Source organism: Clupea harengus, chromosome 5 (genome assembly GCF_900700415.2).
Source record: "Clupea harengus chromosome 5, Ch_v2.0.2, whole genome shotgun sequence".
In the NCBI taxonomy this organism is placed as follows: Eukaryota; Metazoa; Chordata; class Actinopteri; order Clupeiformes; family Clupeidae; genus Clupea; species Clupea harengus.
Window position 1 is genome coordinate 10,785,462 of NC_045156.1, and position 23,484 is coordinate 10,808,945.

The window sequence follows — 23,484 nt, forward strand, 5'->3', positions numbered from 1 at the left end:
AGGTGTGTCCAAACTTTTGACTGGTACTGTATATACACGCATTTTTGTTGATTTACAAACACACACCTTTGCACTACCATACACTCTGTCCTCCTTACCCTGATATCCTTTTGGTCCATGTGCCACTGCTTATTAAAGTGTTATAAGGGAGTTACAGGTACACAGGCCCCAACCTAAACGTGTAGCCTATGTGTATTATACTGACTGACCTGGCTGTACCCTGTACTGGACTGGTTTTGCTGAGGCCTATACTGCACTGATGCGTGTGTGAGTGTGTTAGGGCTGAACGATTTGGGAAAATAATCTAATTGCGAAAAACGCATTCTATTATATCGCTATTAAATCGCAAATGCAATTAATCGTTCAGCCCTAGAGTGTGTATGTGTCATTGTTAGTGGAGTGTGTGAACCATGTGTGCGTCATGTAGTTGAGAAGTCAGGAAATCCAACATGATACAACACAAATCAACTTTTTTTTTGTATTTTAAATGTTTTCCGTTTGAAACTGAGATTTGTTGTTTTTCTGGGACTGGCGAAGCGTCAGTTAAGGAAAATATAAAAGACTTGGGCCAAGTTCCTCTTGAGTCATCCACTGAACCACTTTTACTATGAGCCCTACAGCACAACACCAGAACCCTCAAAACATTCAAACATACTTTCATTGTAAGGTTTAATAATTCATCTTTATGGGCTCTTACATATAGGTTACGGTTAACATTTTAATTTATTAATGGTGCGAAAGGATTGTGTTTTTATCTCATCGCAAGACATTGTGTCAGTGGCTTTCAACCGCAGTGGCCTTTGACCTTCCAAATGATGTCAACTTGAACTTCCTGCACTGGCCTAATTGTTTCTGAGAAGAGAGCGGCCCCCTTGACTGCCACTCTGATTGGCTGCTCAGCTGTACGTTGCAGTGGTATCGACTGCGGACATACATATTTAATGTTCTGAACTCCTGGTCTCCCGGGAGAGATGTTGCGCCCGTGTTTGTGTGGTTGGAGGTTTATCTGAAGGCTTCACTGAGGTGGAGATGGACTATGGAGACCAGAGCCGTGGTTCAGGTCCAGCCCGTATGAGTGTGTGTTAACAGGGCTCCTGATGATTATGCATGTGATGGAGCTTACACGAGGCTATGTCATGTGTAGGGGAACCTCTGTAATCATTATTTATTTTATTATCATTATTATTATTATTATTATTTGAGGGGGCCTTTAATCAGACAGGATGGTGAAGGTTTGACAGGAAATGAGCTGGAGAGAGAGAGATGGGAAGTGGGATCGGGAAATGACTGCGGGTCGGATTCGAACCCGGGTCCCCGTGGGTGTTCAGACCCATACATGGTCGGGATGCTGCTTGCACCACAGCTCCCCCTTCTCTGTCATCATTATTGACAGAGTAGGAGGAGATGGCTTCTAGGCCACACTAGGTCTTCAGGAGGGTAATCCCAAACAGGTGTTGGCCTACACATCATGGCATAGGCTGAGTCCTAGGAGATGTCCATTATATTGCTAGGAACACGGTTAGTCATGAAATCTAATGCTGGTATGGTCAGCCAGTGTTGCTCCAGTTCCTCAGAGGATGTGGTAGATCATAGATGGGTTGGATTGGATTGGAGTTAAGTAGCTGCTTCAGTCATTGGCAATAATGTTCTCAGTGGTTGAGATGATGTCTGTACACTTGATGTGCGTGTGTGTGTGTGTTTGCACGCCTGTGAATTGGAATGTGTACAGCATGTTTCTTTGTGTGTGTGTGTGTGTGTGTGTGTGTGTGTGTGTGTGTGTGTGTGAGAGAGAGATTGTGTATGGATCCATATATTCTCACATGGGTCTCATTACTGCCTGTAGTGCCTCTTAGTGTCCTTTCCGGTGGAACAACAATCAAAAGCTTTTAGTCCAAAAAGCTTCCATTAAATAATTTAGGCCTGGTAGTATTTGCTGTGGTTTGCAAAAAAAAGAAGAAGAAAAAAGGTTGAGGCCCTTGAACGACAAATGAATTTCCTCCATAGATTCCGATAGGGATGGGGTATAGAAAAGAGCAGAGGAGGAGTTACAGGAATAGTCCTGTGTGTGTGTGTGTGTGTGTGTGTGTGTGTGTGTGTGTGTGTGTGTGTGTGTGTGTGTGTGTGTGTGTGTGTGTGTGTGTGTGTGTGTGTGTGTGTGTGTGTGTGTGTGTGTGTGTGTGTGTGTGTGTGTGTGTGTGTGTGTGTGTGTGTGTGTGTGTGTGTGTTGATGGGGTGGGCTGGGATGGGAGCACTTCCTGTGTGCACTAATTGGTTTAGACGCGCGTGTCAGAGTAAGACCCTCCCAGTATGGGTGGAGGGGAGCGTGGCTGACTGCAGGACTGTCTCTATAAGAGCGTGGGCCGCCAGGAAACCCTCGTACATGAGCCGACCTCCAAGAAACCGGGTAAGTTTTCAACTACGCGGAAACTGTGTGTGTTTGAGAGAGAGCATTTGTGTGTGTGTGTGTGTGAGAGAGAGCATTATTGTGTGTGTGTGAGAGAGAGAAAGCATTAGTGTCTGTGTGTGTGTGAGAGAGAGAGAGAGAGCATTAGTGTGTGTGTGTGTGGGGGGGGGGGATGTGTGTGCAGGCATCTGCATGGGTGCGAGTTTTCGCCTCAGTTGTTGTGTTTTTTGCTTCGCTTGAATCCTGCATGGTGGTGCCCGCTTGCAGGCCTGGTCCCCTGCCCACCCCTTGAGCTTCCAATGCCTGGCCGGTCCTCATTAGGTGTGTGGACCTCGCTGGTCCTCATTAGGTGTGTGGACCTCGCTGGTTGGACCCTGGTGATGGAGGTTGCTGGTGACTTAATTAAGCTAGAGTTAACATCAACTTTGCAATGAGGTCAATATCGGCAATGTAGAGGATAATCTATCAGTTGTAGAGATGGGTTTGAATGGCATCAACTGAAAATATGACGGATGAGGATATGTGTTTTTAGTTTCTCCGTTCCTTTGTCAAGGAAGTGCACAGTTCATGTACTTCAGTCTGTTCAGTGTGTGTGTGTGTGTGTGTGTGTGTGTGTGTGTGTGTGTTTGTGTGTTCAGCTTATCCAGCAGTTTCTATTTGATCTGATGCACTCAGGCAGTCTGGCAGTTTAGCTGAGTGGTGCTGAGGCTTGTCCTCTACCCTGTGGACCTTCGAAGGATCAATACAGGCATTGTGATGGAGCCGCTAACCCTTCAGTGTGATGGAGCCGCTAACCCTTCAGCCTCAGCAGTAGCGTCGGTGCGTAGCGCTAATGCAGCGGCTTATCCGCGTGAGACAGATGAGCGTTTTTAGCCGCTGTCAGCTTAGCGTGATGCTGTGAGAGTAAATGCAGAGTAAGGGCAGATTGCTGAAGGACTGATGAGCATAGGGTGTGATGTGTGTGTGTGTGTGTGTGTGTGTGTGTGTGTGTTTGGGGGTGGCTGCTGAAGGACTGATGAGCATTGGGTGTGATGTGTAGGATGCAGCACCTAATTGGTATTAGCATGTACGCTAAGTGGATAGTCATTAGATGAAATATGAGCACAGCTAACGGCCAATTAGTGATTAGTGATCAGTTTGTCTCGTGGCTGTATGTGCTGAAGTGTGGGAGGATTTCCTTTTTGTCTGCGGATAGATTATAAAGCAAATGAGAAGGTTGGTGCTCATACAACACAGAAAAGACCTGATTGTTTTAGTCTGCTAGCATTTGTTGTTGGGTGTATTTTGATTGCTTTGTTGTTGGGTGTATTTTGATTGCTTCGATGTTGCTATCAGTTTAGGTAGGCTAGCTGAAAGAGGTTGGTCATATAGTATAGTCCTAATAAAGAAAAGATTTAGATTTTTAAATTGGAGATTAATCATTATATTTGCCGGACAGGTTTCACATGGTTTGACTGTCTCCATCAATCCTTAAGGCACATACTTGGTGTCACGAGTGCTTTCATGTCTTTCTTCAGACATCAGATCCACTGCTATGGTGCTAAGTGTAACTTAATATGGTGCATTTAAAGCATCTGCTGGCACCTGTAGGTTTACTTGAAAGTATGTTTGCACCATTAGTTAGCGCAGGCTTCCTGTTGGCTGAGTGGTAGCGCTGTCTCCAGACATTAAGTGAGACGATAGACTTTCGTAGAAAGCTGTTTTTTGTCACCAAAATAGGAACAAAGATGATAATTCCCCCCTGGTGTTGTGACTGTCAACTTTGTACCCACAAGTCATCAATATTTAGTCAGATAAGGGTCTGGCTTATTAGAGTTACTGTATTAATGGAACGGTATGGACACTGTCCAAACAATGTCCAGAATCCAAAGAACAATTACTCACATCTAATATGAATCCATCAGAGAAGCGGATTACTTTAACCTAATTATATTACAGTTATAGATTGAGACTGTGCATATTTGAAACATAAATCTGAAAAAAAAAAATCCTTAATAGACAAACATCTATCTAGTTGGCTTTGTTGTTAAATCTGTTTTTTTTTTTTTTTACCAAGAAACACATTGTTCCCTGATGTGGGCAAAAAATGAATGATCGAAGTAGTAGTCTGTTGTAGTCCATGCATGCTGTGTGTTCTAGTGTTGTCCAGTAGGAGGCAGCAGAGTGCCTCGGCTGTTCTCTGTGATGTACGTATGTGTGTCAGCAGCAGTGGGGATGCCTGGAGTGGGCACCGTTCTGATTGAGCGTCAGCCAGGGCACCGTTCCGCCCCACCCCACACACACCTAAACTCTCAATGATCCCTTTTCTTTTTCTCGCTTGTCTACCCAAGTTTCACCTGCTGTGTGTGTCTGTGTGTGTGTGTGGTGATCTGTGCATGGTTGGGTCCTTAATCCCCTCTGCTGTTGTCATGCAAAACGAGAAGAGACCTTGCATGCATAGCCTGTTTACGCCTCAGCCCATCCACACACACACACACACACACACACACACACACACACACACACACACACACACACACACACACACACACACACACCTTCCCTCAGCCCCCACACACACACACACACCTTCCCTCAGCCCACACACACACACACACACACACACACACACACACACACACAGAGACACACCTTCCCCCATCCATTCCCCACCTGTTGACTGGTTGCTCCTAAAAACCCACCCTCTCCCTCACCTGAGCACACCTGTGCGTCTGCAATTGGATCCCAGAGCGAGAGAGAGAAAGAGAGAGAGAGAGAGAGAGAGAGAGAGAGAGAGAGAGATGAAGAGAGACAGAGGGTAGAGTTAAAGAGAGCGAGATATGCAAATGGATAGAGAAGAGGGGATGTAATAGAGCCAGGCTCTAATTACAGAATTGCACAGCTCCCCACTACTGGGACAGTCTCTCTCTCTCTCTCTCTCTCTCTTTCTTCCCCCTTTTTTCCTCCTCCTGCCCCTCCTCTATCTCTCTCCTCCATCCCTCCATCCTGAAGCAGGTGCTATTTAAGGCTCCTCCTGTGCCCCGCTGGCTCCCAGTTCCGTGCTGGCCGGCCCCGGATAGCCCTGCCCGTGCCTGAGCCTGCCCTGCGCCCGTGCCTGTGCCTGTGACTGCGCCCGTGCCTGAGCCTGCCCTGCACCCGTGGCTGCGCCCGTGCCTGAGCCGAGACAAGGGGGGAAAGGGGAGGTGCAAGAGAGGGAGGGCGGGAGGTTGGGAAGGGTGGAGCAAGCAGACGGAGTGAGGGTATACATGAAAGAGAGAGAGAGAGAGAGAGAGAGAGAGAGAGAGAGAGAGAGAGAGAGAGAGAGAGAGAGAGAGAGAGAGAGAGAGAGAGAGAGAGAGAGAGAGAGAGAGAGAGAGAGAGAGAGAGAGAGAGAGAGAGAGAGAGAGAGAGGGGGTGTGTTTCTGTGTGTGTGTGTGAGAGAGAGAGAGACGGTGAGAGGGAGAGGTGTGTTGACAGAGAGAGTTCCAGATAAGTGTGTTTGTGTGTGGCTAAAGAGAGCGTGACGGTGTGAGTTTGCGAGAGAGAGAGAGAGAGTGTGTGTGTGTGTGAGTGTGTGCGCGTGAGAAGAGTGGCGGTAGTGTGTTCGTTGTTGCGGTGATGTTCGCGGGCGGCTATGGGGGCTCCTCGTCCCTCACCCGCCATTCATCGGGCGGCCATCATCCCTCCAATAAACTGCAGATCCCCAAACCGGGCGCAGGCATCCGTAAGAGCAGCAGTAGCGGCAGCAGCGGCGACGCAGACGGAGGAGGCAAGATGCTGTCCATGTCCTACAGCGAGAGCATCCGCTCCGGCATCAGCCGCTACCACTCGGACCAGGGCCTCAACCAGCCGTCGGCGGCCGCGCGCCAACTCGACCAGGCCGAGCTCCAGCGGCTGCGCGAGCAGCGCCTGGCCGCCCAGGTCAAGAACATGGAGGACTTCCTCAAGATGAACTGCCTGGCACTGGAGGAGTGCGTGTCCTTCCAGACAGGCATGAAGTACAGGTAAGGGTGGCAGCAGCATCATCAGCAGCAGCAGCAGCAGGAGCCAACAGAGGGTGGAGGGTAAGGGTGGCAGCATCAGCAACAGAGGGTGGAGGTTAAGCTGAGCATTGAGAAGAGCAGGGCACTTAAAACGCCTGGAGCAGGTGATGCTTCTGGTACCTGAGCTTTGACGCACAGCTGAGCCTAGAAAAGGGCGTGGGAACTTTCAGTAGCGACGTTCAGTATCGGTGAGAACCGCTGCACGTAGAATGGGAACCTTAAAGGGTATTTTCCCATCTTTTTAGGTCCAATATTTCGAAAATGATCAAAATTGATCCAGTATTGAGTTAGAATGCAATAACTGGCAACTGCAAAACAGCTATACAGTGTAATTCTTGGGGACAAGTATCGGTGTCAAAGAAAACTGCTGGTTTTCGCCACTGACAGGCTCATAGTGTTATTATAAGTGTCTGACAATATGGAAAGGATCTCTACAGAGGACCGGAAGAGGAGAAAGCGAATCTCGATATAGCGTGATGGCTGTCATAGCATTCTACATCTATACCGGACCGATTTCGGTCCTGTTTGTCCCTAGTAAAAATGTTGACCCAAAACGATGGGAAAATAGGGCCCAGGTTAAAAAAAAATTCTACCTTTTTAAAAGTTCTCCTTTCAAGCGTGGAGTATAAAATGAAAGGAGAAACAAAACACCTTTGTGGCTTTATGGATGGGTTGACGTGTGGCTGGAGGAGTGCACGACATAAATGGAGCTATTAGGTTAGTACAAGTGTTTCTTTTTCAAGTTTGTGAAGTAGAGTGTTGAGCGGCAGAGGCAGTAACCAGTAGAAAGCGTTCAAGTAAGCCAAAAAGGTGCAGATTTATTTATGCTGCCGGCAGGTGAACAGACAAGACGCACTTTACATTTAACAGCACTAACTTTCCCAACACAAACAAATAAAAATAGTAGTTCTACTGACTTGCAATAAATAGCTTAATTGATTAGTACAGTCATCCTCTCACCTCAGAGGACAAAGCTAGACTGCCTGCCATTACCTGGATGCAGGTTATATTCACCCTAACCCCCTCCTCCCAGGAGTTAACCATTATACTTTAATCAATTATCTAAACAGACATATCTTTTTACTCTTAAACATGTATCATGCATACAATAATTCATATTTGGAATCTGCACATGTACAAATATAGTTAATTGGGCTTCTGACAGCCAGATATACAAACATTATCCTCAATGGACCAAACACCCCTTACTCAAATGGAACAGCCCATTGTTTGGCGCTCCTACACGAATAAGGAAGTAGTTTCAAATGCGCTCTGCTTCGGTTGGGCGCTGGTTATGCTGCAGGTGAGCTCCGCGATTTAAATGATCTTTCATTTTGTAGTCCAAACGTGATCCTTCTTGCAGGCTCACACAGCACGGCGCCATGCTGTTCACCCGCGATTCCGTTTCACGTTGGTCATACAGTTCATGAAGCATTCACATACAACCGCACTCATTTAGCCTCAACAATTTCCCCAACGTCTTTCTGCGCTATTCAAAGTGACGGCACAGATTTCGCTCCGTCACAAAGTTGGTATTTAGTGTGACTAAAGGCATCCTTTCCAACCAGGCAGCTGAGATGTTGTTCGTTGTTATCGGCTAACGCGAGTCCTGAAATGAGGACTTCAGCAGCACTACCTAGCGGTGTGCCCTGGTTTGGTCAGGATGACCTACAGCAGGTGCTTATCCCTCGGCTCTCGGTTAGTAGTGCGGACACCTGGGTGGAGGGATGGATAGCGGCAGGACAGAAGGATAACGGGGGGAAGCTGTGGAGCTACAGAGGGGAGGGAGAGATGGACCAGGTGTAACCAGGTGTACGTGGAGGATGTGCAGTAGTTTACCCCATGTGAGTAGTATCAGAGCTGACCCTACATGATTGCTTGAATTCGTTTCTTTTTCACTTAATGTGTGGTCTAAGCTGTATTTGTATTAAAAAGGCTTTGTGCAGAAGTGTGTCACAGTGACCACAGCGTTCAATTGGTGGTCAGGTGCGCTGAGCTATCTCAGGAACAACAACTGCCCTGCTGCTGGTGCCAGCACAGGTGCACTCACAGGTGTGAACTACTTGGTGTGTGTGTGTGTCAGGGGTGGAGATCCCATTTCATTGTAGGGGGGGACAATACATGGTCAAATTTCAGAGAGTAATTCCGGGGGGGGGGGGACATGAAAAAATTGCTTTCACGAGAGCTAGCATAAACTGCTCAATACCGAATTCTCTTATCACATTTACAAACAAAAATTCGAAGTCATTTTAGAATTCTCTAAACAGCATTAAATGTACTAACACGAAATATTTATTTACAGACAAATAATGTCTAAAGTTCAAGAGAACTTGATGCTCAAAATAAGTTATAAAACAGCTCACGGACACTTTGACAGGGAATCGAACTAGTAACCTCCTGATTATAATACGACTTCTCTACCCCCTGTACCACTGCCACCCCATGTTGCAATACCAGCATAGTTAATGGACCGCAGGAAAAGATGACATTAATTTACCTTCAGATAATTTAACAAATCTGGAGAGGCACTGAGATGTAGACCTACGTTTATTAACTAGCATGAACCTGCCCCTGACAGGACAGTGTCTAGACTGTCTAGCTAGCTATCTTAACGGTGTTAATTACCGACATGCGTGTGTTATCGGCAAACGTTCACGTTGTCATGCCAATCCATTAATAAACTTATGTATACTTGTGCATATCGATTGGAACTTCGTAAATGAAGTTTAGAAAAAAAAACTTTTTCTTTACATGTTCTTACTGCGTTCGAGAATGAGGTAAATCTCTTAGATATCGTGTATCATAGCGGCAGCGACAGGGGACAGAGGAGGAAACAGACTGACAATCTGACCGTGTAGGCTATTGGGCTGATTAACTGAAACACGGAGCTGCCAGTAGCCCTGCCCGTTGGAAACAGCATGTGAACCAACCCACTTTGAGGAATAGGGGGAACATGATTTTTCAACACTTAAAAAACACATTGTTTTACGTCTATAATTAGCACCGCTTGTGTCGTCGTATTTTTATTTCATATTACTATATTTAAAAAAAAAAAAAATGTTTGTTTTCAATGATTGTTGGGGGGGACAACTTTATGGTTTATGGTCCCCCCCGTCCCCCCTGGGATCTCCGCCTATGGTGTGTGTGTGTGTGTGTGTGGTGTGTGTGTGTGTGCCATCTCAGCTGGCCAAATGTGAGTTCAGCGGTGATGGCGAACTGGTCCAGAACTAAAACGCACCTGTTGTGACTGCCAGCCAGCGTGAATGCAGGGAAAAGAGCCTGCCGTGTTTCTATGCGTGTTTGTTTCTCATCACTGTGTGCATCTCGCACTGGACTTCCACTGAAAACATACCTGTGTGTGTGTGTGTGTGTGTGTGTGTCTGTGTGTGCAGATCCAGAACTTCTCTCTTGGGGTGGCAAGGAAATGTCAGAGCTTTTCCATAGGGTGGCGTTGTTAAACACACCTCCCTGCACTTTGGCACTTTGACTTTTTTTAGTCCACTACATTTGACTAGCTTTCATGGACTGACATTGCTTACAGTGGAGTTTTTGTCTATATTCGCCCACCTCCTTCCTGCAAAAGCGCCACCTACAGGCTGTAAATGGTGCTTTGGACCTGGCAGTGTGCGTAGACGTTCACATGTAGGTTGGCTGCCCTCACGCTTTAGATTCATTGATACTTGTATCCACAGAATATGAACAATAAACTTTTCATTTGTCTCGGCTGTTTTGAAGGTGGTTACAGTCTAGTCACTACGGTTCCGCATTAAGATCCACCCCTGGTGTGTTAGAGATTTTAGAGTACAGTTATCACAGGGAAGATAATATCACGAAAGAGCTATACCGCCATACTAATAGACACATGCTAGCATAGCTGGGTGTGTTTGTGTATAGTTAGTGTAATGACAGACATTTGTAATCATTGAATTGTGCAGGCAGAACTCTTTGTGTTTGTGTGTGTTAGAGACGTTGTAGTAGAAGTTGTAGTTGTAGTATAGTACCATCATAGTAGAAGTTGTAGTTGTAGTATAGTACCATCATAGTAGAAGTTGTAGTTAGGTACCATTATAGTAGAAGTTGTAGTTGTAGTATAGGACCATCATAGTTGTAGTTGTAGTATAGTACCATCATAGTAGAAGTTGTAGTTAGGTACCATTATAGTAGAAGTTGTAGTTGTAGTATAGGACCATCATAGTTGTAGTTGTAGTATAGGACCATCATAGTAGAAGTTGTAGTTGTAGTATAGGACCATCATAGTAGAAGTTGTAGTTGTAGTATAGTGCCATCATAGTAGAAGTTTTAGTTGTAGTATAGTACCATCATGCAGAAGCCTGCAGCTCTGCCCCAGTAAAAGGCTCTGCATGGAAGTGAGCTGCTTTCCCCCAGTCGCTCGGCCGGCTGCTCTGAAGCCACACTAGCAGCCCACTGGTTTATTTTCATCATCTAGGTCGCGGGTAGCCGTGGTGTGTGTGTGTGTGTGTGTGTGTGTGTGTGTGTGTGTGTGTGTGTGTGTGTGTGTGTGTGTGTGTGTGTGTGTGTGTGTGTGTGTGTGTGTGTGTGTGTGTGTGTGTGTGTGTGTGTGTGTGTGTGTGTGTGTGTGCGCATCCAACAATACGAGAAGGGCAGATCTGTCTCCCAGGCAAACTATAAGGATGTGGGGAACAGTTCAACTGAATCTCAAAACAGTGTCACCCAACCCTGCCCGCCAGCCCTCATCTCGCCATGAACACTTGTGTCTTGTGTTTGTGTGTGTGTCCATCCCAAGCCGAAGCAGTGCAGTTCTTTGTAAGCATGATGATGCTGCTGTTTCTTCAGTCGTGTCTTTAGGTCGCCCCTACTCTGGGCCTGATCTGGGCCTGAACTGGGCCTGTATTAAGTGCTACTAAGTCACACTAAGAAAGTGTGTCTCATAAATCCTATTCACAAAGTTGCTGAGACCAAAGGAAAAGCAAGCACTCTTAAGCTAACAGAAAGACTGCGTTGCCATAGCTGACCTCAAGTCTCATGCACACGCCTGCTTTCAGCGACCTCGTGGTGAGTGACAGGTCTGTGCCGGTGAGTAGGCCTGTGCTTCATAGCCTGCCTCAAAGAACAATAAATAAATATGACAAGCTTCAAATTAAATAAATAAATATGACAATCTTCAAATTAAATAATAACGGGATACACTACCCACATACCAAGACTCTTCGCCTTGTTTTCTAAAATGCATCTGTATAATGACATTTTTATGTAGATAGGAGCTAGTTTGATTTTACAATAAAATGTTACATTAAATAGAATTTGGTCAATGATTTCGGTCATTTTGGTTGGTTGGTGGTGTTGATTCCATCCCTTATAAACTCCACAATTATTCCCTCACAATTTAGATGCTGTCTTTTAAGACTGACACGCCCATTATTTTTAGGAGTTTCTCCTAAATCAGCAAGTTGGCAGCTACTGTTAGCCTGCTTTGTGAATATGGGCCCTGGAATGGACCTGGTCTAGATTCACCAGACGGATCTAACACCGAACGGATCTAACACCGGTCGGATCTAACATCGGACGGAACTAACACAGAACGTATCTAACACCGGACGAATCTAACACCGGACGGATTTAACACCGGATATATCAGTGTAGGTTCATGTGTGGTGGCAGGCTGGCTAACGCAGGTAATCAGAAATGGACAGTCCTCCTCCTGGGCAGTGTCTTGTGTGGGGAGAGTAGTACATAGTGTAGGTCGATTAGCAGATTTGAGTCCAAAGTGGCGTCAATGTTTTCCTTTCTTTTTTTTCTTGAGGTTGTAAACGACTTACTCTTATAGCAACTAGTAGCCCTGGCCTCTCTCTGTTGACTGGAGCAGACTAGCGCGTTAGATCATGTGTCACCATCTCTACAGTGTTTGTAAGCAGTGAGGTGACTGAGTTCTTTGCAGTGCCTAGTTGACCACTATCTTTGAAGGCTTCTCTTAGCCCTAACCCATGTAACCATTAAGGTCTGTCTCAGTCGGCCGGCCCCTGCTCCTTTATGCGTAGAAATGAGGCATTGTTTGCCGTGATGCGTTGGCATGGCCTGACTGTTGTTGTTTTGACCGCTGCTCTCCGCTCGCAGGTGTTGGATGACCGAGGCTGCGGTTCGTCACTGTGCTGTGCGTCTCCGGTAGGGCGGCTCAGGCAGCCAGTCGACTGTGGAGATCATGGTCAATACACCGGTGGGCCTGGAGATCGGCTTACAGGGGGTATGGGATTCGTCTGCTCAACCGCCCATGTGCACGCACGTGTGTGTGTGTGTTTGTGTGTGTACCTGCGTGTCCCATGTGGAAGGTTCACCTGGTCATGTATCTGCATTTGAGTGTGATGGAGGATCTTGTGTATCCTCATTAAGGCAACCCAAGGCCCAGTCAGACACGTGCTATATGCTCCTCTGCCCAGCGAACCTTGGCTGACCAGCTGTCCATGAAAGAGGAGCCACCGCATCTGCAGTAACGTTAGCGCTCACTCAGCCTGGGGGGCTGGACAATTAGCCATACCTTGTGAGATACTAATAATAATAACATGATAATAATACATGTTTCAATGTACATTTTCAACATTAACAACAATGTATTGCATATTAGTGATTTACTAGTGATATAGAAGAATAAATAGTCATTCTTTAAGTTCAAGCAACAGTATGTGTCAATTGTTTCCAGGTTGTTTGTTGTGTAGTTTTGTGTCCTCGGTTGGAAACTGTAAGAACAGCTTCTACCACCCAATGGGCCTCATTCTCGAACGCAGTTAAGAAGAATTTCGGATTAAAGTATCATTAACAATTACGTTTCACATATAGGCCTATAGTCATGATTCTACGAGGCACCGTGATGTCATAAAATAAATAAAAGGACTACACCGGAATGCTGCGCTCGTCTAGTGAGCGTCGTTTGGCACTGCCGTCTGTGCAAGTACGGCAATCCAGAATTTCCAAGTAGTTCCACGTTGGTGGAACCATAGACATATATACATAGACGCCCCATTATATGTATATATGTCTATGGGTGGAACGAACTGCCTAGCACTACCAGAGCAGGCGCGTCCCTCTCTACCTTTAGGAAGCTTTTGAAGACCCAACTCTTCAGAGAGCACCTCCCTTCCTAACTGGCACTTCGACTAGTGCTTAACTTGCACTTATAGCAGTTACATTCCTGCACTTCGTTTTTATTTCCTATTTCGTTTTTCTATTTATTATGTAAAGTAGTATTTATTGTTACACTAGGTCTCTATTGCTCGTAGCTTGACTGTTCTATCCCTTGTACGTCGCTTTGGACAAAAGTGTCTGCTAAATGACTAAATGTAATGTACACGAAACCGCTTTGACATGACCCGTTTACGAGTTGTTTTCGTGTAGATTCGGTCGATTCCGACTGCACACGTCACTACGGTTGCGTGCCCTTATAAGGAGCTGGCAGGGCGTGTATGTATGCAAATTCAGGAGCACGAGAACGCGCTTTCAATTTAAGAAAACTCTTCCGGGGGAGCACAGCCCAGAAAACTTCTGCTGCGTAGGACCGCATTTTCAAGCGTGCATGAATTTGGCGGATGTCTTTTGCTTACGTTGTTTTTCCGAAGCCCGTAAGAAACATTTCAGAAGAAACTTCAGAAAATGTTCGAGAATGAGGGCCAATGTTTCCTATTGTTTTGCCCCAAATGCATCATTAAGTGCGGTAGCGACCATTTATCAGTGACTGTGCTGTTGATGTTTGTGTGGTAGTAGTGTCAGTTGGGTGGCTCACTAGATTTAGTCAAAAACTCTGTAAGTAATTAGTGTGTTTGACATTTGTTCTTGTCCGCGTAGCTGATTTATGTTCACAGTAAATCTCTCTCAAACTCTCATAACGTCGGTGTGGGATTTCTCCCCGAAACACGACCTGCGGCACCTCCACAGGATCCATGGGGGCTCAGCTGACTCTAATTGACTGCCGTATCGCGATCTGTCCGCCGTTACACTGTAATGAAAGCTGCAAATCAGGCCAAGGACGGGCACGCACTTCCGATTGCCCTCATCATTATTTCAGGATATCAGGAGAGAGCGCCCTGTGTGCGTGTGTGTGTGTGTGTGTGTGTGTGTGTGTATGTGTGTGTTTCTGCCTTCCGGCCTCCTGCAAGTGTAGAATAGTGCCGCCGTCAAATACAGCCGCACAGGTAACTCTACCGGCCGCTCGTAACCTTCTTTTAGCAAGGGCAGTGTAGCTTTGCCAAGTAGTGATTGGTGATTTAGTGATTGCCAAGTAACGAGGCACACAGCACCAGACTGTCCACTTTAGGACTCAGTACTCAACAGGTAGGTGCAGGCCCCTCTGGAAGGCCTACAGGACATCCTGACCCCACACTAGTGGCCTCTAGATGTAGGCTTTGGGTGTAGTTTAAGGTAAGAGACCCAGCTCTGCATGTGACCAGATCGAGATGAGACAGAGGAAAACCTGCTAACATTGGGCAGGATTGTGTTTCATTTGAATTGTCGGGTGCAGGTCTCTCCAGACAGTTTTTTCAGCCACCAGATCTTACGTCATCGGGGATACCAAACACTTGCTTTGTGCGCTCCGATTCGCTAGACCAGTCAGTAATGAGGATGAAAACCAAACGCAGAAAAAAATGTGGAAAAAAGAATTTCTTTCTAATGTTCTTTTCCAACGATGAATAATTACTGGAGCTGATGTATGTTGTCGCAGCGGAAAGTTCCTCGGGTGCTGGTGTCGGAACGTATCTCCGGATCTCAAGTGCCTACTGTATAGCGTAAACACACACACACACACACACGCAGCCTTTGGCACGGCTCCAGGCTCATCTCACAGGAGTGGAGCACTCTCCCTTAATTAAACGTGTGCCTCTGCCTCGGCCTCCGCAGGCTAGGGCTCACCTGGCAGTGGCCTAACCGCCGTCTGTAGGGATGTGTGTCTGTGGTCAGCACACATCCATTCAGAAGAGCCCCCGCACATAGGTCACCCTTTAAGAATACATTCACATAAACGATTCACATCAGTCAATAATCAATAGTCTATAGTCAATATTCAAATCTAGCTGATCTGAGCTAATCCACAGTATGTGTCCAACATGCCTCATAATTGAGACACTTGGAAATGGCCACAGGTTACCATAGATATCAAATGTCTCTGGAAGGAGCGGGTCCTGATCTGGCATGGAATCTAGGTAGCTGTCTCCGTGGTGACTCCCTCCAGTTCTAGCAAGATGGTCGTTAGTGCCTGAGGGGTTGTATCATACGATGGCCAAGCATATTCAAGTGACGCAACAGGTACAACATTGACATTAGTCATTGCTGTCCATTTACAGCCTCTCAACTCATCCATTGTTGCTTGGTCAGTGACTGAACGTCTTTCTGGTTGCCAGACAGCCTTTTCTGGAAGACTCTGAGGCAGATATTCAGATGGAATTTTAGACCTGCTTTTAGGACCTTTTAGCTAGTAACATTGGTTAACTGTGTACGTGTCACTGAAATGAAATGGTGGCTCTTTGATTGGTTGTGGGATATGTCACCTTAATATGTCCCTTATCTTCAAAGTACTTTCCTCTTGACTTCATTCAGACAGATGACCAACTTAGATAGTAGCCTCTGCCATCGGTGTGTGAAGGCGTAGATGTCTGAGACATTTATCTGTAAAGTGCTTTGAGTGCTCTATGAGTAGCAAAGCACTGCATAAAGGCAGTCCATTTACCATTTACCTTGACTTAATGCCAATTGTATGTCATAAATGTGGCTAATGTATGTAGTCCCAGCCATGGTGGAGGAGTGGAGCCTGGTGCTGATAGGGCCAGGCCCTCTGACATCACTCTTCCCCCCGTCCCCATCTTGTTGATTTCAGCTCATGTGTTCTTCCGCTCACTGAGTGGTAATGACCACGGGACCATACCCCACCCTGTCTCAGACGCCTCTGATGGATTAGCTCTCTAATTATACTCATTTAATATTCAGGAGAATGAAGTCTAGTGGTAGTCTGAGGTGGTTGCTGTGCTCCTGTGTACCACAAGGTGGCGCCAAAGTGTTACAAATACTGAAGTGAGTTTTAGTGGAGTCGTTTCACCGCTGTAAGGCCAGTATGCCACTTATGTGTGTTTGCTCACAGCACTTATCTCTGCTGTCAGTCTGCAAAGTTTGCCTTGTATTACAGAATTAATCTTGGTTAGCAGTTCTGAACAACAATCAATACCTCGTTAAAAAAAAGAAGAACATTTGGTAATCAAGTAAAAACTACACCCATTGAGTTCTGTTTGTAGATCACTCTGATCACTTGTTCTCACCAAAGAATCCATGAAGTGACCCAGAAATTAATCTGTTGGCACAGACTAACTTCTGTTTTAACGGTTCCTCTGTGTGGACATGTCAGAGGACCCCTTTGTAAACAAAAAAATGATGTGCATTTTCTGATTAACAAGTCTTATTTCCTACCCAAAGAGTTGCATATGTATTAAACTCCCACTCAAGATTGACCATTTTTGCATTCTGACCTTTAACACTTTCTCACCACTAGGCAGCAGCAGAATGGCAACAGTAAAGTTACATAGTGGAACCCTGCCTTCCTGCACACACACACACACACATACACGCATGCACTCACATGCAGTTGTACACGCAACACCGTGATTGATGCTAGCTTGAAGCCATCATACATTCTTCTCTCTAATGTGTGTGTGTGTGTGTGTGTGTGTGTGTGTGTGTGTGTCTTAGTACTTGCTTCAGTGCTTGGTTGCCTGAGAGCTGGTCAACACTGGGCTGCTGGCCATGCCAGTGTCGTTCCGGAGCAGCCTCCGAGTGTAAAGACAGGCCTGTCAGGTCTCCTTCTGTCAATCACATAGACTCACATACACACACACACACACACACGCAGCCACCAGCAGCATCACGGTCTACACGTCGCTCACTGGAGGAGTCACCAGCCTGACTTATACACACACACATACAACACACATACGAACATAGACCCGTGTACATACACACACACATAGACAAACATAGACTTGCATACATACACACACAACACACATACAACCATAGACTCGCATACATACACACACAACACACAGTCAAACATAGACTTGCATACATACACACACAACACACGGACAAACATAGACTTGCATACATACACACATACAAACATAGACTCGCATACATACACACACAAGCACACATATATATTTATACGCACAGACTTGCACATACACACATACATACATACATACATACTGTACATACACACATACATACACAGACACCCTAACGTTATTGCATCATATACATACACACAAATGCATCTGCTGTCTCTAACAGACACACTCATAAATGCGCTCTGTTTCACACACACACACACACACACTCACACTTGTATACTTACATTCACTCACATACTATGTGGCTGTTTCTTTGGCAACTAGTTTTTACTTTGCATGCTGTCCTTGCTTACTAAACACCAGCCTGCTTTTTAATGAGCTCATCCATCGTGAGTGACGTGTCTCCCCCCCCCCCCCCCCATACACACATCGCACATCACCTCCGTAACATCTGTTCCGCCCAGCCACAGTGATAAAGCACATCCCAGGATGATGCATGGCTGGCCTTCCTCAACTCCACGGACGTTTAAAGGTAGTGTTCCCGCTATCCTGGACATTTAAAGGTAGTGTTCCCGCTATCCTGGGAAAAGCTGTAGATAATTTGGGCTCAACAGCAAAACAAGTTACACCCCTCCCTGTTACACGTGGTCCTGAAGCAACATGTTGATTGGCTGGAATTGTTGACGGCTCGATCCGAGGCCACTGTGTTTGATTCCCATTTACAGACCCAGAACTGTGGGAAGACTGAAGTCTTTTTGAGCAAGCACACACACACACACACACACACACACACACACACACACACACACAGACACAGAGAAAAGACCGTATATAAGACTCTGTGGAGCAATTTGTCGAATTTGAATGCACTGGACTAGAATCCCAAACTGCTCTTTAAACCATGTGGCCATGACAGACAGACAGACGGATGCCGTCTGACGCGGCTGACGTGGTGGAAGCTGCTTTAGCGCCCCCAGAGCTGATTGGATTGGATAGCGGGCCTTGGGGTGTCGGCTCTGTTTCCCCCTCTGTAAGCCCATTAACAGAGTTTTTACCTTCTTTCTCCTCTGCGTCGCCACGGCAGCCATGCGGCTAACTAGCTAATAATTCACGGAGACTCATGGAGACTCATGGAGACTCATGGAGAGGCGAGGAGTGTTAACTCTCAAAGGATGATTCGGTGTGGGCCGTTTAGGCTGATTCTAATTAAATTAGCGTGTTCATTTTTCGGCCGATTAGGAAGGCAAACTTTCTCACTTCCTCTCTTTGTATCTCTCTGTCTGTCTGTCTGTCTGTCTGTCTGTCTTTCTCCATCTCTGTCTCTCTCTCTCCTTCATTCTTCCTCTCTTTCTCGCTCAGATTGAGGAGGTAGACTGTTCTTCTGCTCTACTTGCTCTTGTGAACAATCCTCTCCCCATCTCTCCATCTCCCTCCCCTCTGTGTGTCTGTGTTAGTAATGGGCATTAGGCCTCTGGGGGTGGGAGGCTGGATCAAGTATGGCAGCGTGCTCGTCATACGTGGCCTTGCGTAACCGGCCTCTGCCAAACTCAACTCAAATGGGCTTCCACACTCCTCCTCTCCTCCCCTCTCCCCACCTCTCCTGTCCCCAAAATATTCCCCTGTCTTCCAAACACACCCAGGGCCATACTCATCCGCCTCCTCTCTATCAGTTCTCTCTCTATCTATCTGTTTTTCTCTATCTGTTGTTCCCCATGCCCATCTACCCTGTGGACTCTGCTTCTCTTCCTTCCTATCTGTCCATGTCGTGTTAGTGGGCTTGTGTGCTCTCGGTGCTCTCCTCTCTGTGTCTCTTGGTTATTTATTACTCTGTGTGTGTGTGTGTGTGTGTGTGTGTGTGTGTGTGTGTGTGTGTGAGTGTCATAGAGACCCACAGGGTCCTGGCCTCTGGCACTCTTCAGTCAGACCACCAGTGCAGTTGCCCCTAGTGACACGGCCTTTACACTATACCCCCAGGCCTGTGGACCAGGGGCAGTGTGTGTGTGTGTGTGTGTGTGTGTGTGTCTGGAGAGGGAGTGTAGGATTGTTTGTGTGTTTGTGTACCGTAATTTCCGGACTATTGAGCGCACCTGAATATAAGCCTCACCCACTGAATTTTTAAAATATAATTATTTTTAACATAAATAAGCCGCACATGTCTATAAGCCGCAGGTGCAGCCAGTTACGATAAGTGCACTGTTGCTTTAAGAGAGCACAGTTGCAAGAGTCAATCAGAAGCTAGAACGTTAGATTGAAGACAGTGAGATAGAAGAAAGACGCTAAGTTTGAAACCAATGAGCTAAAGAACTTGAAAAGACTGGATTTGTATTGTTGTAAACTGTTTTGAGTTGTGTTCTGTCTACGCCGGTAGACTGTGGTTATTTTGACATTAGTTAAGTTATTGAGATACTGAGAAATCGCGTGGAGCTAAGCATCCATGCGGCTGCATCCATGCTAGCATCCTAGCTCCACAAAGCCACCGTAAACACAAAGCCACCGTATACAGTCACAGGTATCATAATCCATAAATTAGCCGCGTCGTTGTTTAAGCCGCGAGGTTCAAAGCGTGGGAAAAAAGTAGCGGCTTATAGTCCGGAAATTACGGTATGCGTTTGAGTGGGCATGAATGCCTGTGTGTGTGTGTGTGTGTGTGTGTGTGTGTGTGTGTGTGTGTGTGTGTGTAACCAGAGGGCTGCTTTCGTCATATGATGTGAGAACATGGCAGAGTGTAAGAGCATGACTCCGTCATGACTTTTGACCTTTTAACACATCCCCAACATCCCTCGGCAAGACTAAGACAGCTGTATGCAAAGACCATTAAACCCCCCCCCCCCACCATCATGCGCATGCGCACACACACACACACACACACACACACACCTTTTACCCTCCTTACCTCTTCAGCCTTTAGTCCTCTGACTGTGTGTGTGGCCTCCATGTATTCACGTGTGTGTTGCAGTGTGTCGCTTGTGCGATTAAAGTCTGACAATTTTTTTTATTATTATTATTATATAAACATGCCTTCAGAAATGGTAAACACACATCGATCAGCTGCAGTAAAGTAGGGCAGGTTGGATTCAGGATTCAGCCAAGTTGCTTAAGTTGAGTTCAGACAAAGTTGAGCTTTATCGAGTGAGGGTGTCCGAGGTTAGAGAACAGTGATCCGTAAGCCTCCTGCAGTAGAGCAGTACAGAGTAGAGCAGACCAGACCAGACCAGACCAGACCAGACCAGACCAGGGTCCCCTCACAATGGAGTAGTGCAGATTGGACTGTGTGTCTGGATGCTGCAGGAGTTTTAACGGGGGGGGGGTCAGCTGACCTCAACAGCCTCTGTCCTCCCAAGACGTACTGCAGAGGAGGGCAGGGGCTGAGAGATGGATGGATGGGTGAGGTGAGAGGAAAAGACAGACTCAATGAGGAGGGGAAACAATTCAGGAGGAGATGGATGGATGGATGACCAGATAGAGAAAGAGAACTAATGAGAGTGAAAGAAAGAGGGGGATGGATGAAGGGGGGTGTGTGGTGATGTGTTGTTGGCGCTGCATCGCGGCTGTCAGTGGTCTGGATGGGGGCCGCTTTCCCCCTCAGGCTGCACTCCACTCCACTCCTCTCCTCTCCAGCTCCCCTCATCTGATTACACATGGCCACGGAACACACACACACACACACACACATATGCACACACACACACACACTCACACACTCACACACACACACACACACACACAATCACACACACCCACACACACACACACACACACACACACACACAGCACATATGCACAAAAACACACCACACACACACACACACACACACACACACACACACAGCACATATGCGCACACACACACACACTCACAGCACATATGCACAAAAACACACCACGCACACTCTCTCTCACACACACACACTCCAAGGGGAACGCACAAATACACATGGTCACAGAGCACAGCACATGTGTGCACTGTGCACACACACACACACACACACACACACACACACACACACACACAGACCACAGTGCACAGCGTAGCACAGACGCACACACGCTCAAAAGGAGCACACAGGCATGGCCAAAGATTGTTCACACCTGCATGGTCACCCACACACACACACACACACACACACACACTCACACAGAAGTGGAGAGTGGAGGTGAAAGAACAGGAGGTAAAGAATTGCAGAAGAGGAGAGAAGAGGGAAAGCATCCTGCCCAGGAGAAATGTGGAGAACGGAGTAATGATGGATAAGGGGAGAAGAGAGGAGAGGAGAGGAGGGGTAATGCAAGGTCACCCCCACCCTTACTCATGTACCTTGGCTCCAAAGAGGAAGAGAGAGAGAGAGAGAGAGACAGGATAGGATGAGTGTGGTAAAAGAGAGGGAGAGAGTGAGGATGGGATGAAGGGGTTAAAGAGAAGGAGAGAGAGAGAGGATGGGATGAGTGTGGTAAAAGAGAGGGAGAGAGAGAGAAAGAGAGGATAGGATGAGTGTGGTAAGAGAGAGAGAGAGAGAGAGAGAGAGAGAGAGAGAGAGGATAGGATGAGTGTGGTAAAAGAGAGGGAGAGAGGGGATAGGATGAGTGTGGTAAAAGAGAAGGAGAGCTGCAGCGAGAGAGAGAGAGAAGGAGAAGTGGAAAGAAGGAGAGATACAGGGATAGTGGATGAGTGTGAAAGAGGGAGACGTGCCGAGGGAGAGATGGAAAGAGAGAGGGGTAGTTGCGTGCTCTGAGCTGGAGGCGAGTCATTGTTGCGTAACTGAGGGCTTTCCTCTCGTCCGCTCTCCGAGTCCCTTTGTCTCTCATTTCCTCTTTTTCTTTTTCTGTCACCTCATCTGTGCTTTCTCTGTCTCATGTGCCTTCTTCTCTATTTGTCTTGTCATCCCCTCTTTCCCCCTCTCCTCCTCCTTTTCTCCTCCTTCCCTGGCCTGTGTGTGATGAAGGTGGTCTCTGATCGAGGAAGACACGTCCACTCCAGAGCAGGAGACGGATGGAGAGGAGGGGGGTGGGGAGGTGAGGAAAGAGAGAAGTGACGTAAAGGGAGAGAAAAGAGAAGGAGGAGTGGTGGAGATGACCGGAGGAAAAGAGAGGGGAGGAACGGATAGAGGAAGAGTAAGAGAAGAAAAAGAGGAGAGAAGGGAGAAGGGACGGTTAAAGATTTAAAAGGAGCAGTATGCTTCCTTATATACACACACACACACACACACACACACACACACACACACACAGTGATAGCAGGCATCCCTGAAGGACCCTGCTGGTCCCAGGCACTGCACTGCACTGCCTGACTCTGGCCAATGATGGACAGGAACATGTTGTAACGTTCCCTCATGTACAGAACAGAAACACACACACACACACGCACACACACACACACACATGCTCACACAGGTCTGTCTGACAGGACTAAGTGTGTGTGCCTCTGAAGCATGTGTCCGTAGTTGTTTTTTTGGGGTTATTTTGGGCGTGTGAGGACACCCCACCCCTGACAGCAGGCATTAGTGGCATCCGCCACCTTCTTAAGAAAGCTCAAACCACCATGGTATCAGGGGACAGCTTGTTCTGGGGCAACTTGGGGTTCAAAGCATGTTCTATTGCCCCTAACCTGATATCAGTTGTCTCTGGCGCGGGTCTGAACCAGATTAGCATTCTGGGTGAAGTTCTCCCTGGATACCGGAACCTTGTTCATTTGGTTGTCGTTGTTGTTGTTGTTTGGTTGTTGTCGTTGTATTTGTTGTTGTCGTCGTCAGTCTCATTACATTAGTCAGTCCTCCTCAGATCTCAGCTCAGTTGACACTCTGACAGGGACGGGGCAGATTACACCAGCTGGGCTGTCGGTGGGGGTAAAAACAAACTGCCCCACTTTTGGCAGCTTCTCTCCCCCAGCACATCACACTCCCTCCCCCAGCTGCCTCAGCATCAGATCAGGCCCAGGTGGGGCAGAGACTCAGACACTGTCTGGATCTTTGTTTGGTTTGGGTTT

The 23,484-nt window shown here is 46.9% G+C and overlaps 1 protein-coding gene across 4 annotated transcripts in view; it reads left to right on the forward strand.

The window, feature by feature from the left end:
• kcnab2a (potassium voltage-gated channel subfamily A regulatory beta subunit 2a) overlaps window positions 1–23,484 on the forward strand; it is a 138,741-nt gene that overhangs the window by 54,911 nt on the left and 60,346 nt on the right. The window contains exon 1 of one of the 4 annotated variants that reach the window (XM_031567685.2): window positions 5,987–6,387. The exons of the other annotated variants lie outside the window; for them this stretch is intronic. Coding sequence (XP_031423545.1) covers window positions 6,002–6,387 — 386 coding nt within the window. The 5' untranslated portion in view covers window positions 5,987–6,001. Of the gene's footprint in view, window positions 1–5,986; window positions 6,388–23,484 lie in introns of those variants that run through there. 4 annotated transcript variants of the gene reach the window in all.